At 40.1% G+C, this 18007-nt stretch overlaps 1 protein-coding gene across 1 annotated transcript in view; it reads right to left on the bottom strand.

Annotated features, from left to right (window-relative positions):
* Positions 1 to 362: 362 nt before the first annotated feature.
* Positions 363 to 18007, bottom strand: part of XK (X-linked Kx blood group antigen, Kell and VPS13A binding protein) — a 69561-nt gene continuing 51916 nt past the window's right edge. Inside the window, exon 3 of the mRNA XM_004612949.2 lies at positions 363 to 4014. Coding sequence (XP_004613006.2) covers positions 3218 to 4014 — 797 coding nt within the window. The 3' untranslated portion in view covers positions 363 to 3217. The remainder of the gene's footprint in view (positions 4015 to 18007) is intronic.

Below are 18007 nucleotides of genomic sequence, written 5' to 3'. Positions count from 1 at the left end.
AGCTTCATGTTAGCTCATTTGAGATCTCTCCTCTCTCTCTCTCTCTCTCTCTCTCTCCCTCTCCCTCTCTTTGACCCTTGACTTTCTACTTGTATTCCACATTGCAATCACTTGACAACCCTGCAGAATCTTAGTATCCAACAGTGCAGTTTTAATACATGAAGTATGTGCTTATAAAACCACCACAAGAGATTCCAGACTGTTCGTATTTTGTGAGGCAGAATCCTAGAGTTCTCAATTTCTCATCCCACAGAAAAAAACTTCCAGGTTATAAAATGACAATCACAACAGAGTCCTTTCCTGGAAGTAAAAATGAAAACAAAAGCACCTGTGTCGACTAAATAAGGAATCACACACATGAAGAAATTGAAAAATTAATTTATTATATGAAGAAACAAAAATATTTATTCAAGTCAATGACTGCAGAAAAACAGCCAGCAAAAACTCACATTAACAATTTATTGGCTGAAATGAAGCAACACATACATTCATAACCACAGCATTAATATCCTAAAGTTGTTTCTAAGGAAGTACTATGTTTGATAATCAATTATAATGTTTATTTTACCATTTACAAGGCTGAAAAGATTAAACCCGTATTCGATTATAGTCTAGCATATTAGGCATTCAAGCTATATAAGCCACGATTTTCAAAAGATGCTGTTATGTCCTTTACAAAAGTCAACAGATATGAAGATGATAAATTCGTTTCCCAGCAAAAGTGATTTCTTAGACTACAGTGGGCTGTTTTTCCTTCAAGTACCATGTGTTGAATGCAAATTTTAACAAGCAACTAATACTAAGAGAAGGGGTAACTACTAAGACCATTTATACTTGCCTTCTATAGACCTGAAGGCCTACAAATTCACTCATGACATTCACACAGAGGATGCTACTTGCTTCTTTTCTAACAGCCAAATAAATAATAACATTAATGGAGCTGAAGCATTTATACTAACAACTCCTTAAATAGACAAGATACTTTAAAATACTTTCATAGAGCGTTTTCACACCTTTTATCAAAATTTATCTTTCAAACAACTTTATGAGGTAGGTTGGGATGGTGTAGGTGAGGAGACTCAGGCATGGGGCAATTAAGCAACTTGTGGGCATGGATAGGGAAATGCTATTATCGCCAGTAACAAAATGTGCTGTCTCTAGTAATGAAAAGACAAAGTCTAAACATGTTTGATGATCTTATTTCAATCTATTTCAAAGAAATTTTCACCTCCATCTAGCCAAATGATAGTGATTCAGTTGGAGTAGTTGGCATGACAAGTTACGGCATATAATTATACAACGTACTAAGAGTTTTTTAAAAATGAGAATCATAACTGAAAAACACATCTTAACTCTCAAAACATGAGGGAAATTGATTTGTTTTCCCTGCAACCAGCTCTCAGCCTAAACAAATATTCTGCTATTTCAGAGTTATAAGCAACAAAAATTAGCAGTTTCACCATGAGCAAAAGAATGGACATTGCTTTTTCTCCCCCCCAAAAGTGAATGGACATAAAAGGATGACTCCAAGGTAGGGGAATCTCTATGTCAAAAAGCAAAAAACCAGAAAATGGACCATTTATTTACCTTTGTCCCTTTGTCCTTGCAAGTGCGGCTTATAATTGGGCTTGAAAAGTCTGACATATCATCACCACCAGTTTGGTTTGAGGTTACTGAAGAGCTTACCAAACTTCGATGTTAAACTCATTTAAGTGTGTTTGAAGGTCATGATTTTAGAGTGATTCTTGAGACAGTCTCCAAGTCAAGGCTGGGAACTACCATCTCTCCACCCCTCCCATTATGATTCCTCAGACTAGCAAACCTGACTGACCTATAATGTTCAGACTAGTTCATGAGAGGTCTGTTTCAAGTATTTCTTTTAAAATATTAATGGTAGAAATAATGACACTGGATCCTGGTTCCCACCAAAACTGCTGAGGATATGCTGCATAGTCCCTTAGTGAAACAAACAGGGTTCCAGATGAAAGCAGAAATTATACAGAAGATAAGAGTGTGGCAAAGATTAAACAGGAAATCTTTTTTCAAATTAGCTCACAATCATGCCAAACTAAAATGCATTTAAAGACAAAAATTCTTCTAATAATTTCATATTTTATATAATTTTAAAGTTTCTGAAGTGACTCTTCAATTGGGGATAAGTGGATGAAAGATGGAAGAAAACCCTTTCATTTAAAATGATGAAAATTAAAATGCCCTACATACCTATGCAAGGTGAGAGATTTTTTGTAAAGTTTTCTAGAAAAGTACATGTCAACTAAGGCAACTCTTTATCTGAAACATTCCTGACAGGTAAGGAAGAGGAAGTTAAGATCAAGAGTTGTATTTCTTCCTTCCTAAAAAAGGATAATCCTAGCAAATTCTATGAGAAATTTCATAGTATTAAAGGAGAGAACTGAAACTTAAGGAAGTTAGTTAAGCCTACCTTCTTGCAGATTCACATTTTTATCTATCTTGAAAAGGAAAGAACAAAAATCTATAGCATTTTATGCTTCCACAACCCTCTTGCATCCAGAATTCCTTAAATATGTTGTAGGGAGACAACTTTCCTAAAATTCCAGGGCTTCCACTGGAATATTCAATTTTTATAACTATTGATGCTTGTAGATGAAGCATTCAAGTCTAGACCTCTGAAACAGAGCAGACCAGGACAGCTAACAGCTGATTATGTAGACAAAACCCTAAGATGAGATAAACATGTAACATATGGCTATTCAGAAACAAAACTGACAGCCTTCCATGAAAACTCTGATAGGAATGATGTTGTTGACAACAAGACCCCAGTAACAACATCTGGTCATCATGACAGTTATTAGGTGTAAAGCATAAAGAAAACATTAGGCTATCTAGACAAGCAATCTAGAAAACTAGAAAGCAAAACTTCTGTCCTCATTCTACTTGCTATATCTAACTAGCCCAACTTGAATATGCCAGTGTAAAGGTGAGAAATGTGAATGGTCAACTGTGAATGATGCTGTCCTAGGCTGTCCCTCCAAAACTCACTTTCTCCATTGCTCCCACTTACCTAAGGGGTCTCTGTAAAGGGGAGCAACTCAGAAGGAAGAGTTGAAACTACCTTCCTGTTTTGTTATCTATGCAAAACTTATCACTTGCGTGATGGAAAGGGTTCATCCCAGAAAACAATATATCTGTATGCCCAGAGATTTGGGTCCAATTAAGCAGAGCTGTACTCCTTGGTTTAAATGGCAGGAGGAGGATCTAAAGTACTACATGAAGGTAGCTCATCCCCGTCTGTGGGTGGGTTTGTAACTATACTTCTTGTAGTCTCCTGGGGTGTCTGCTCCTTGAATTTACAACAAATAAATCTTAGACACTCCTGAATGCCTTCAGAAACACTGGAGGAAAAGAGCCTTTTGCAAGGGTGAAAGAACTGATAGAATACCATCATAAATAGAATGCCAGTGCAATACCCAATGAGCAACTGAAGAAACAACAGAGGGGCACAGACATACATGTAGATGTCGGTCTTGTTAAGATACCACATGAGGAGAAGGAAGGCGTTTTCAATGAATCTCAGCATGTAGTACATCAGTGGCTGGTACCAGCTCTGTGACTTCTTAATGAGATCAGGGTCGTCGATTTTCAGCTGCACCGCTGACCAGCAGAACATGTTGATTCCAGCATAGAGAAAGGTGAGGAAGCATAGTACGCATGTGATGCCCATCCGACTGAGGGCCTTCTCGATGTGCTCTGGGAACGGGGAGCCACTGTACCAGAAGATGATCCAAGGGTAAAAGAAGAAGCTACAAAAGTTGATGACCACGTCTATAACTACCCAGGCCTTCATGACGGAGGTAAACAGGACCAGGATCACGACTCGCGTGGCAATCTCAAAGCTCCTCCAGAGGAAGATACAGACATAGGCCAGGGGCTTCACATTGACCTCGTATTCATCGTACTTGATCTTGATGGCTAGGATGTTACAGCGCAAAGCTCCATATACAATGGACAACAGGCATAGGAACATGAAGATACCTGGAGAGAAGAGAAAGAACACTGTTAAGTCTCACCTCCACTGAGTCCTACAGGGCCAGATAGATACTCTGTAGTTAGATGCACACTGTGCCCAAATGGTATTCCAGGTCTCCTGAAGGCTGCTCTACCCAGGTACAAAGCAGGCTGGCCATGGACATAATGCCCCAGGAAGGGCTCTCAATACTCTTCACTGTAGCTTTCCTAAGAGCCAAAATGCAGTTCCCCTACCCCATCAGGTAGGATAACTCTGGCATGTATTCCATATTGTCAGTGCTTCCTCGTAGGAGTAACATCCAGTTAGCACTGTGACAGTTATATAGTTACCACTGTGATAGTTATCTAGTAGTGCTCCCCCTACTGGGTGCCCTCCAGTCTCTGTCTCATTCCCCTTGTCCCAATCGCTTTATACCAACTCCCCCCAAACAAAACCCAACAAAATATACATGCACACAAATTCTTATCTCGGGTCTGTTTCAGGGTCTCAGCCTAAAAAACCTCAGAGTAAAACACCTTTCTGAGTCATTGTGGTCTGTCCGAATAGGTAGAGCCCTTTATGAGGTATATTTTGTTATCTCAATTTGCATACAAGCTCCTGAGAAGTGAAGAATGATGATGCCTGATCATGTCTGAGGTCCCTTGGCATGCCAGTAATAGGTGTGCAAACAGAAGGCATTCAAAAAGGAATTTCTCAGTCAGTCCTGCAGCTAGAGCAGAATTGCTCTAGCTTCAGCCAGGAATACCCCTGAGCATCACTGGGTGTGACCCAAAAAAGCAATGAATAAATAAGTAAATAAATAAAAATGGCATACTTAGAGCATCTATGTCATGTGATTACAAATTCACCCTCACTGTATTGGCCATAGAGTATGTGTGTAAACAGGAATAATGGAAATTGTATTTATCTTATGATAAGAAGCCCAAGTAGGAGGTTGCGTGCCTGGAATCGCCCTTCCACCCCATTTAGCTCCATTCAGGGAGGCCATTGAGATTTGATAAATGTGGATGGCAGATTCATGAAAGAAAAATAGAGAGACAGTAAAGATACTAAGGCACTTGCTTTGTATATGGCTGACCCTGGTTCAGATCCCCAGCACTACGGACAAGTACCTCTCAAGTAGCCCCAGAAGTGATCCCTGAGCACAGAGCAAGGTGTAAGCCCTGAGCATCACTGGTTACAATCCAAAAAACAATAAATATGAAGCATCAGTACTTTCACATTAATGAGTGAATAAAATATCCTTCTGTGCTCTCTAATTTTCCTCCAAAGTGCCATAGTTTTGAAATACCCTGGCATAAAAAAAAAGAATTGCTCTAGCTTCAGGACTTGCTAAATGTATATACTAACTTCAGAGACTCATGTGTTTTTTTTCTTTTTGGACCACACCCGGCAATGCTCAGGGGTTACTCCTGGCACTCTGCACCCAGGAATTACGCCTGGTGGTAATCAGGGGACCATATGGGACGCTGGGAATCAAACCCAGGTTGGCCTTGTGCAAGGTAAATGCCCTCCCTGCTGTGCTACAGAGACTCACTTTTTTTTTTTTTGCTTTTTGGGTCACACCCAGCGATGCTCAGGGATTACTCCTGGCTTTGCACTCAGGAATTACTCCTGGCGGTGCTTGGGGGACCATATGGAATGCCGGGGATCGAACCCAAGTCGGCCGCGTGCAAGGAAAACGCCCTACCCGCTGTGCTATTGCTCCGGCCCCCTAGAGACTCACTTTAAAAAAAAATTCTTTAGTTTCAGAGTTATGGATAGTCAACATTGGGCTTAAAGGGCTTAGTGCTTCAAGAAGTTTCAACTCCCTCTCTCCCTTCCTTTTCTATTTCTCCCCGTCTTTGCTTTCTCTCTACTTTTTCTGCTTTTTTTTAAAAAAAAATAAATTTTATTGAATCACCGTGAGATAGTTACAAGCTTTCATGTTTGGGTTACAATCTCACAATGATCAAACACCCATCCCTCCACCAGTGCACATTCCCTACCACCAAATATCCCTGGTATACCCCCCCTCTTTCCCGCCCTCCCCCTGCCTCCATGGCAGACAACATTCCCCATACTCTCTCCCTACTTTTGGGCATTATAGCTTGCAACAAAGACACTGAGAGGTCATCATGTTTGGTCCTTCGGCATGCATCTCCCATCCCAAATGGTTCCTTCAGCCATCATTTTCTTAGTGACCCCCTCTCTATTCCATCTGCCTTCTCCCCTCCGCTCATGAAGCAGGCTTCCAGCTATGGGGCAATCCTCCTGGTCCTTGTATCTACTGTCCTTGGGTGTCAGCCTCATGTGATGCTACCCTACACTCCACAAATGAGTGCAGTCCCTCTATGTCTGTCCCTCTCTTTCTGACTCATTTCACTTAGCATGATACTCTCCATGTTTATCCATTATAAGCAAATTTCATGACTTCATCTCTCCTAACAGCTGCACAGCATTCCATTGTGTAGATGTACCAAAGTTTCTTTAACCAGTCATCTGTTTTAGGACACTTGGGTTGTTTCCAGATTTTGGCTATTTTGAACAGTGCTGCAATGAATATATAGGTACAGATGTCATTTCTACTGTGCTCTTTTGCATCCTCGGGCTATATTCCCAGAAATGGTATTGCGGGGTCTCATGGAAGCCCAAGTTCTAGTTTTTGAAGGACCGTCCATATTGCTTTCCAGAAAGGCTGGACCAGTCGGCTTTCCCACAAATAGTGAAGGAGCATTCCTATTTCTCCACATCCATGCTAGCACTGGTTGCTTTTGTTCTTTTGAATGTGTGCCAGTCTCTGTAGGGTGAGATGATATCTCATTTTTTAAAAAATTTATTTATTTTTATTGAATCTCCATGTGGAAAGTTACAAAGCTTTCAGTCTTAAGTCTCAGTTACACAATGCTCAAACACCCATCCCTTCACCAGTGCACATATTTATTGTTGTTTTGATTTGCTTCTCCCTGATGACTAGGGATGTGGATCATTTTTTCATGTGCCTTTTGGCCATTTGTATTTCTTTCTTGAGGAAACTTCTGTTCTTTTTGGCAGCACATATACTAAAATTGTAACGACACAAAGACGATTAGCATGGCCCTTTTTCTGCTTTTGAGCCACATGTGGAAGTGTTCACAGGCTACTCTCAGCTCTGCTTATTGCTCAGGGGCCGCTCCTGGCAGGGCAAAGTATACCATTTCCCTGTATTTATTAAAATACCTTATAGCTAAATGGGTTTATTCAGTTCATAAACAACAGCAATTTGGGGGTTCAAGATCTAACTCATTTAAACGGAACAGGGTACCTTGTTCTAGAATACAATGTTGTTGGCCCTGTGTTCGATTACCTAAAAAAAGTTCTGCCAACCCCTGAGCCTAGATTATGCAATCAAAAATGAAACATGATCACTCACTATAGGCTGTCACTATATCCAAACATTGGAAAAAGGTGGGACAGGAGGCAGGGCGTGGAGCTAGGATCAAGGGTTCCTTCAGCTCTGTTTTACTTGTTTCATCAGGCTACACTTGGAGAAATGGCTATTTTCTCATCCATAACTGAGCTGATATTATTGTCTACGAATGCTTCTTTAAGCACAATGGCCATGCAACATGACTATACTACTCAACTGTATAATTTGAAATACATGGGGATAATGGGGTTTTGGTTTTGATTTGTTTGCAACACCCAGCAGTGGTCAGAGCTTACGCCTTGCTCTGTGCTCATGGATTACTCCTGGAAGGTTTGGATTACCGAATGGGATGTTAGGGACCAAAATCAGATTGGCCACATGCAAAGGAAGTGCCCTACCCACTACACTATTCCTCAGGCCCCTGACCCCATTTTGCTGTTTGCTTTTTTTAGGTAGCGGAGGAGGCCACACCCTGGTGACCAGGGTTTACTGACTCTTGGCTTTGTCACCAGGGATCACGCCTGGCAAGTTCCAGGGGTGAGCTTATGGGATGGTCAGGATCAGCTGCATGAAAAACAAAGCACCCTACCTTGTACTATCGCTTCATTCCCCCTTTTTTATTATTTAAGTTCTGACTCAAAAAAATATCTATGTGTAGGAGGCATAAAAACTCCAAAATCTTGGTATTTTTTCTGGTACCTAATTTCCTCAATTTTATTTATGACATCAACTCAGTCTTTCTCATAGTCTTTTGGAACTGATTTAAAACACTGTTTTCACATCCAACCCCATCAGAAAATGGGGCGAAGAACAGAAACTTTCCCAAGGAAGAGATACGAATGGCCAAAAGGCACATGAAAAGGTGCTCTACATCACTAATCATCAGGGAGATGCAGATCAAAACAACCATGAGATACCACCTCACACCACAGAGACTAGCACACATTCAAAAGAACAAAAGCAACCGCTGTTGGAGAGGATGTGGGGAGAAAGGGACACTTCTACACTGCTGGTGGGAATGCCGACTGGTTCAGCCCTTTTGGAAAACAATATGGACGATTCTCAAAAAACTAGAGGTTGAGCTCCCATTTGACCCAGCAATACCACTGCTGGGAATATATCCCAGAGAGGCAAAAAAGTATAGTCGAAATGACATCTGCACTTATATGTTCATCGCAGCACTGTTTACAATAGCCAGAATCTGGAAAAAACCCGAGTGCCCTAGAACAGATGACTGGTTGAGGAAACTTTGGTACATCTATACAATGGAATACTATGCAGCTGTTAGAAAAAAAGAGGTCATGAATTTTGCATATAAGTGGATCGGCATGGAAAGTATCATGCTTAGTGAAATGAGTCAGAAAGAGAGAGACAGACATAGAAAGATTGCACTCATCTGTGGAATTTAGAATAACAGAGCAGGAGACTAACACCCAAGCAGAGTAGAAATAAGTACCAGGAGGTTGACTCCATGGCTTGGAGGCTGGTCTCACATGCTGGGGAGAAGACAACTCAGATAGAGAAGGGAACACCAAGTAAAATGTGGTCGGAGGCCTTGCGGGGGAAGGGCGATGTGGGCCAAATGCAGACTAGAGACTGAACACAGTGGTCGCTCAACACCTTTATTGCAAACCACAACACCTAATTAGAGAGAGCGAACAAAAGGGAATACCCTGCCACAGTGGCAGTGTGGGGTGGTGGGAGATGGGATTGGGTAGGAGGGATGCTGGGTTTACTGGTGGTGGAGAATGGGCACTGGTGAAGGGATAGGTTCTCAAACTTTGAATGAGGGAAACATGAGCACAAAAATGTATAAATCTGCAACTGTACCCTCACGGTGTTTCACTAATTAAAAATTAAAAATAATTAAAAATAAATAAATTTAAAAAAAACACTGTTTTCAGGGCTGGAGCGATAACACAGCGGGTAGGGTGTTTGCCTTGCATGCAGCCGACCTGGGTTTGATTCCCAGCATCCCATATGGTCCCCACGAGCACCACCAAGAGTAATTACTGAGTGCATGAGCCAGGAGTAACCCCTGTGCATTGCTGGGTGTGACCCAAAAATAAAAAATAAATTAATAAATAAATAAGTAAAACTTTTCATTCAATGGGAAGACCATCACCTACTAGATAAAATTAAAAGCTAGAAATAATACAGTAAGTATACTGGGAAAAAATTGGCTTGAGTTAATTTTTCCTAAGAGATTAATTTTATGGAGCACTGTGAAGCATATATATTGATATATATTGGTGACATATTTTTATATGTGTGATTAGATGATATAGAATTCTAACACTAAGGATTTAGAACTGAATCCTTTGCTTTTAGTTAGTATTTTCCACTATGAAGAAAATATTATCTATTTATACATACATACATATATATGTACATATACATATTAAATGAAGAAAGGCACTTCTATTGAATGAAACTTGCTTAGAATGATGTGAGAGGAGAGAAAGAAGGGGAAATGTGTTCAAGTGAGAATATAGGCTTCTCCAGGTGGAAATAGGCAAACAAAGAAACATAGTAAGCAAGTGAGATATGTATTCAAGGGAGAACACAGGCTTGAAGAGCAAGACTTTTTACATTTATTTATTTTAGTTTTGGGGCCAAACCAGGTAGTTCTTGGGACTTACACTTACTCGTGAGTGATTTTAGCACTCAGAGATCACTCCTGGCTGAATGGGGACCATATGGCAATCTGGGGTTCGAACCTGAGTCAGTCACATGCAAGATGCTACCTATCCACTGTACTCTCACTCCAGCCCCCGAGGAAAATACCTTTAAATGAAGAGTAAAACGTACATAATGAAAATGTGAATTACGTATTTAAAAATAGCACTGTCACTGTAGCACTGTTGTCCTGTTGTTCATCGATTTACTCGAGCGGGCACCAGTAACGTCTCCATTATGAGACTTGTTGTTACTGTTTTTGGCATATCGAATATGCCGCAGGTAGCTTGTGAGGCTCTGCCATAAGGGCAGGATACTCTCAGTAGCTTGCCAGGTTCTCTGAGAGGGACGGAGGAATCGAACCCGGGTTGGCCGCATGCAAGGCAAACACCCTACCTGCTGTGCTATTGCTCCAGTCCAAATTAAAACATACATCACATTATTTATATTGCTATCTTTATAGCACTTTAACTCCAAATCATTTTCTATTTTTTGGTTATGTTTTGTTCTGGGATCAGATCTATTGGTGCTCAGGGCTTATTTCTGGCTCTGTACCAGGGATCACTCCTGGCAGTACTCGGGAGACCTTATGGGGTGCTGGGGAATTGAACTTGGTTTGGACATGTACAAGGCAAACTCCCTTCTGCTGTACTATGACTCTGGCCCCTGAGGAAAATATTTTAAGTGAAGATTTAAACATACATAATTAAAATGCAAATTATAAATTCAAATATATATACATTATTTATATTGTTTTATTTATAGCACTTTAACTCCAAATTATTTGCTACTTTTAACAATGCAATGACTTAAACAATTTTTAAGCATCTATTTTTCTAGAGTTAGGTCAATTATTTCCGAATTACATCTTTTTCTCCATCAAATGAATTAGCCAATTATTATCCAGTTGATACTTAGCAGCAATCAACCACTTATGAGAATGCAAGAAAATGATCTTAAAATCGCTGAAATTATCACTACCACTTCTGGATACTCACCAAAGAATGTCACAAATAGAAAGGGGGCCACAAAATGACATGTACAAAATGTTTGCAATGTATATGTCTACTATACAACTAAAGTTATCAATAAATGGCTAGGATGCATTTCATGAAAATACCGTATTCAGACTGAAACAGAGAAAAGTTCCCTGACACCATTTCCTAATTTTATCTTCCCACAGTCAACACAAAAAGGTTGCTAGACTGCCCATTTAAGTGGTACCTCATAGAAGTCTAATACCCCTAATGATGCTACTCTCTTTTCTTTGAGCTGGGGGTTCTGGGGGGGAGATGGAGAGTATTTTGTTGTTTTCATTTTTTATTAGAAAGCGACGTATCACTTTAGGTAAAGCTACAAAGGTAGGCTAGCAATATTCCAAACTCTTGCCCCTCTTCTAAAACGTATTCTTCAATTCTAACCAACGGAAAGTCTTCCAAGCAAGCTCACTTCCTATTTGACAGATAAACTGTTATTAGGCAAAATTGGTTAAAATGGGAATTTCAACCATATTTCTGAGAAGTGGTGATTTGTGGGCAGGGTTGGGGCTGCAGCCAGAGGTGCCCAGTGCAGTGTTCACAGTCACTTCTGGAGGAGCTCAGGGAATTGTGTGTTTTTTTTTTAATTTTATTTTATTGAATCACCGTGACAAAAGTTACAAAGGTTTAAGGTTTAAGTCTCAGTCATATAATGATCAAACCCCCATCCCTTCACCAATGCCCCGTTCCCCCACCAAGAACCCCAATATACCTCCTTCCCACCCCCCAGCCCCCGCAACTGATTGGCCAATGATCTTCACTTTATTCTCTCTATACTTTGGGTACATTCAATATTTCAACAGAGAACTGACTATGATTATTTGGAATTTTCCCCCAACAATTAAACCTGCTGAAAAGGCATAATTTGATAGTTTGTTTTCCATAGCTGAGAATGAAGATTATAGGGAGCTCAGGGAATGTTAAAGTGCTGGGAATAGAACCTGGGTCTCCAGCATGCTAAGACTGTGCTCCAGCTATACCCCCCCTTTCCCACCCTCCCCCTGCCTCTATGGCAGACAATATTCCCCATACACTCTTTCTACTTTTGGGCATTATGGCTTGCAACACAGACACTGAGAGGTCATCATGTTTGGTCCATGATCTACTTTCCGCATGCAACTCCCATCCTAACTGGTTCCTCCAGCCATCATTTTCTTAGTGATCCCTTCTCTATTCCATCTGCCTTCTCCCCTCCGTTCATGAAGCAGTCTTCCAGTTATGGGATATTGGTGGTGGGAATGCGCACTGGCGGAAGGATGGGTGTTTGATCATTGTGAGATTGTAACCCAAATATGGAAGCTTGTAACTATCTCACAGTGATTCAATAAAATTTTTAAAAAAAGAAATGTGGCCAAACCACCGTCCTATCTCTCTGCCCTGGGGTTTTAATTTTTACAGTTTTTTCTCTCATGTCCATAAAGTGTCTTATCTCCACCTGTACTATGCTTCAAGATATATCATTTCGGTGATTCTGTCCCACCAACTATAATTTTTCTCTTCTAAATTTTCACTTGCCTCTTCTATCTTAGCTCTTTCCCCTTAATAGTAAGTCTGAGTCAATAGCATCTCTAAAGATCTCTAAAGCACTTTTTCCTAAGAAAAAGCTATGTCCATGAACAGAAACTTACATAATTATCAAAGCTATTGTGAGATACACGGAGATTTATATAATATCATGTGCATCATTTTGTATGTTGGAAAATTTAAATAATATGAATGTTAACAGAAAGAAAGAAGAGAAAAAAGAGGAGGGGTGAAGAATGGGCCCCCTTTTAGTTTGCATGCTATCTTCTACACCCTTTGACAGTTTTAATCAGCTCTTTTAAGTTGTCTAATTAAAGCATTCATTTAAAAAATATTCTTGATTCCTTGTGGATTGGGGCTGGAGTGATGGCACAGCAGGTAGGGCACTTACTGGCCTTGCATATGGCTGACTCGGATTCAGTCCCCAGCATTCCATATAGACCTAAGTACCGCCAGGAGTAATTCCTGAGTTCAGAGCTAGGACTAAGCCCTGAGCATTGCCAGGTATGGCCCCCCCAAAAAAAGCCAAAAAAAAAAAAACCAAAAAACCAACAAAAAGAATTTCTTGCATCTGGATTCTAGCTTTGTTCCTTCTGGATCTCTGCAACATCTGACAATGTTCAATCCTACCCTTTCCCCGTACAGTGATCATGCTGTTTTCGTCTAGCCACCCTCTTCTATTCCTAGCAACCCCTCCTCAATCTCCTCTTTCAACTCAGGAACAAGTTTTTTTTTTTTTGCTTTTTGAGTCAGATCTGGTGATGCACAGGGGTCACTCCTAGCTCTGCACTCAGGAATCGCTCCTGACAGTGTTTGGGGGACCATATGGGATGCTGGGGATCGAACCTGGGTTGGCCACGTGCAAGGCAAACATCCTACCCGCTATGCTATCGCTCCAGCCCCATCAGGAACCATTTTTTAAAAAATCTGGCAGTCATTCTAAGCCACACCTGGCAGTGCACAGAGCTTTCTCCTGGCTCAGTGCTCAGGGGTGATGCCTGGTGGTCCCTAAGGGACCCTATGCAGTGCCAGGGTTCAAACCAGGATCAGCCACATGCAAGGCAAGCACTTTAGCTCCTATACTCTGTCTCTGGTCCAGGCAACAAGTTTTAGAAGAGAGAGGCAGATTGTTACAAGCCTTATTTAGATGTGTATGGAATCTTGAGAAATTGTGTACTCTGTGTTCTTTTCTAAATGAAACTTGAGATCTTATTTAGAGGTTGCAGCAGAGGAGCAATTACTATGTACCCTTGACTGAAGAACTGTCACATTATTGGGGAAGATTATCTTCTTCTAAGCATGCAGTTTCAGGAGGGACCCACATGAAGTGACAGAATAGGAAAGGGATCTTGCCTAGCCAATTTGATCAGCCAAATCAACCCTGGCAACCAACAAGATAACATGTCACAGTAAGGTTGCCCTCATATTAGAGGAACCATGTTCTATTTTCTACTTCTATTCAAGGGCCCACCAGATTTTTCTTCCTAGATATTCAGTAGATACTTCAAAAACATGGACAGAACAAAACATCTATCCTAAAATCTCCCCCTACATTTCTTCTTGCATCCCATGGCAGGATCACTATAGATCACCCCATTCAGAAGTATATCTGTTAATACCCCAAAGGAGGGAGGAGGGGAGAGATAGGAAGAGAGAGAGAGAGAGAGTCTGCCAAAGAGGCATACAAGGGGTCTGGGGGTATGGAAGGGAAGCTGGGGGTTCTGACACTGGGAAATGTACAATAGTGGAGGGATGGGTGTTGGAATACTGTATGACTGAAATTCAATCATAAATGGCTTTGTAATGCTCTAAAACTAATAAAAAATTTTAAAAAGAAATATATGTATTATACTGAAATAAATCTCTACATTCTTACAAGGTTCATGGGGCAGCAGCAGCAGCACTGACAGTGAGTGAGTTTGTTACAAGCACTCAATCTTATAACCACTCAGTCGGGATCTGTATGTGAACAAGAACTTTCAGGTTACTTGTTTTTTTGGTGGGGGATGAGGAGAGGGTCACCCACCTGCTCAGTGGTTACTTCTGACTCTGCACTCAGTAATTACTCCTGTTGGTGCTCAGGGAATCATATGGGATGCTGGGGATTGAACCCAGGTCGATGACATGCAAGGTAAGTGCTCTACCCACTGTACTATGAGCTCACTGTCAGGAGACTTGTATGTAGAATGAAGTTTAAAAAATATATTCCTCTCTTTTTCTATCACTTGTTAACCCACTTATGGCACCTGCCACAGGATTCTAACTCATTTGTTTCTGTGCTACCTGCTTTCCTCTTTCCCACTTGTATCTGCTTGAATAACTTCCACTTGTTCTTCAAATTTCAGTCAGTGTCAACGTACAGATGATGCCTTTCTCAGTCTTCATTGAACTATATCCATTTAGTTGAATTAAATTCTTCCAAGACTTTTCAGGATCAGTTAACTGCCTCTCTACTGGGATCTCACGGTGACCTATGCATACTTTTATCTCATCATTTGACACCCTAGATTTACTTGACTATTATCTGCTAGAGCACAATCTTCTAGAGGTAGCTACTGCTTTACAAAGAATTTTTGGTTTTTGGGTTTTTTCGGGGGGCAGGGGAGGCACACTCTGTGCTACTCCTGGCTCTGTGTTCAGGGGTCACTCCTAGACAGGCTAAAGAGAACATGTGGTGCCAGGGATTGAACCTGTGTCAGCCATGTGCAAGGCAAATCCCTTATCTGCAGAGCTAACTCTCTGGACTACTTCATACAGATTTTTATCACCAAGACTTAGCACGGTGACTTTATGAAGCAGTAATTACTTCTAGGAGATTTACCTTAATAAGTAAGATATATTACATATACACATTCATACACAACATATATTTGAATAAATGAATGAACCAAAAACTGTGCCTTTTTTCATTTCTGAATATGGTACTTAAACCCCAAATCTTTTACAGATATAACTTTTTTTTGCTTGTTTTCTTTTTGGGTCACACCCAGCAATGCACAGAAATTACTCCTGGCTCATGCACTCAGGAATTTCTCCTGGCGGTGCTTGGGGGACCATATGGGGATGCTTGCCACGTGCAAGGCAAACGCCCTACCCGCTGTGCTATCGATCCAGCCCCTCACAGATATAACTTAAATCAACAATGATTACTCTCAAGGACGCCCTACATGAGGGTAACTTCTGGGGTCATGGGCTTCCCATGCAAATGTACTGGCTTTCATGTGATCTCCTCAACTGTTTTTAACATTTCCTGAGAAGCAGGATCACTTCTTTCTCCCCAACCCAATCTAAGTGCACATTAATTTACTTTCCTTCTCTATAAATTTTCCTGTTTTGGACTTTCATATGAACGGAATCATACAATCTGGTCTTTTGTGAGTGCTCCTTTCACTTAACACAACATTTTCAAAGTTCATCTATAGTATAGCTGGTATTAGCCCTTCATTCTTTTTTATAGCTGAATAACATACCAATATATTATATTACATTTAAACAAATGAATTGTTTATCCATTCATTTACTAATGGAAAATGGGTTGATTTTACCATCTGGCTATTGTGAGTAGTACTGCTATAAGCATTCACATATTAAGTATTTGTATATATATATATATATATATATATATATATGCTTTTGTTTCTCTTGGCTTTATAGAAGCAGAATTTCTGGGTCATATGGTAATTTAATATTTGTTTGATAAAGTGCCAAACTATTTTCTATTTTCCAAAGCAATCATATATTTTAATTTTATTTTAAAAACTTAAAAAAAATGAATCACAGTGAGATACAATTACAAGGTTGTTCACGATTGGGGTTCAGTTATTTAATGTTCCAACACCCATCCCTTCACCAGTGTACATTGCCCACTACCAATGTCCTCAGCTTCCCTCCCATCCCCACCCCACCTCTGTGGGTACTTTTCTTCTCTCTCTCTCTCTCTCTCTCTCTCTCTCTCTCTCTCACTCTCTCTTTCCTTTTAGGCATTCTGGTTTGCAATACAAATACTGAAAGGTTATTTATATCCTACTTTCAACACTCAGTTCTTGTCCAGAGTGATCATTTCTAACTATTGTCATACTGGCCCCTTCTCCATCTACTGCCCTTTGCCACCCCCTGCCCCACACACACTTGTTGCAAGCTTCCAACCACTGACCAGTACTCCTGACCCCTGTGATACCTGGTGTTGGGTATTACTCTCATACCATTTTTTACATCCCATCGAATTAATATTTTCATATCCCACTGAAGTAATTAATTTAGTCATTCTATATCTGTCCCTCTCCTTCTGACTCATTTCACTCAGCATGATACTCTCCATATCTATCCATTTATAAGCAAATTTCTTGACTTCATTTTTCCTAACAGCTGCATAGTATTCCATTGTGTAGATGAATCATATCATGTTATATGCCTACCAGCAATGTATAAGGTTTTAATTTCACCATATTCTTATGTGCTTGTTGTTATAATTATCATTACTATTAAACTTTTTAATTCTACTGATTCTCGTTAGTGTAAAATGGTACCCTACTGTAATTTAGATTTACATTTCCCATGTGAAAAATCATGTTAATTAAGCATCTCTTCATGTACTTTTTAACCATTTGTTTTTTGTTTTATTTGGTTACTTTTGGTTCTTAACTATAGAAAAGAGTTCACGTTATCCTATATATATTCGAAAAAGTTTGCCAGAATTCAAAACCAGATCTTCACAGACTAATTTAAGAACAGTAAATTAATGCAAATCAAAACAGCAATGAAATATCATATCACATGCTGCAAGGGATGTGGCAAAAAGGAAGAAGAGAAACTTTATTCACTGCTGAACGAAATACGGTCTGGTTCAGCCTCTATGGAAAACAATATGGAAACCTCTCAAAAAAAAAAGAAGTTCCATAAGACCTAGCTCTGCCACTTGCTGGCCTCTATGCCAAGATTACAAAAATACATTACCACTAGAACACTACACCTATGTTCATTGTAGCTGTATTTACAATGGTCAAGAAAAAAACCAAATATCCAATGATAGATGAATGGACTAAAAATCTGTGGTAAATATACACAATAGAATACCATTCAACTCTAAGAGAAGATGAACTCTTACCCTTCGCAATCATGTGGGTGTTACTACAGACTGACAAGTTAAGGAAAATAAGTCAGAGGAAGAAGGACAAGTAGGAGATTATCTCACTCATATGTGATATGTAAATAAAGGAAGGGACTGTTCAGTATCTAATGACAACAAACCCTTGGACTTTGACTTCAGAACTGAGATTACTAATAGGTAGGGGAAGGAGGATTAAGAGGGAAGAAAGAGTCAAAACAGAAGTGACAGAGGAAAGTAACTGGAAGGCCTTTGACATTTTGGTT

Source organism: Sorex araneus, chromosome X, assembly GCF_027595985.1.
Source record: "Sorex araneus isolate mSorAra2 chromosome X, mSorAra2.pri, whole genome shotgun sequence".
Taxonomy (NCBI): domain Eukaryota; kingdom Metazoa; phylum Chordata; class Mammalia; order Eulipotyphla; family Soricidae; genus Sorex; species Sorex araneus.
Note: the sequence above shows the minus strand (reverse complement) of the source record. Positions and strands in the feature narration are given on the sequence as shown.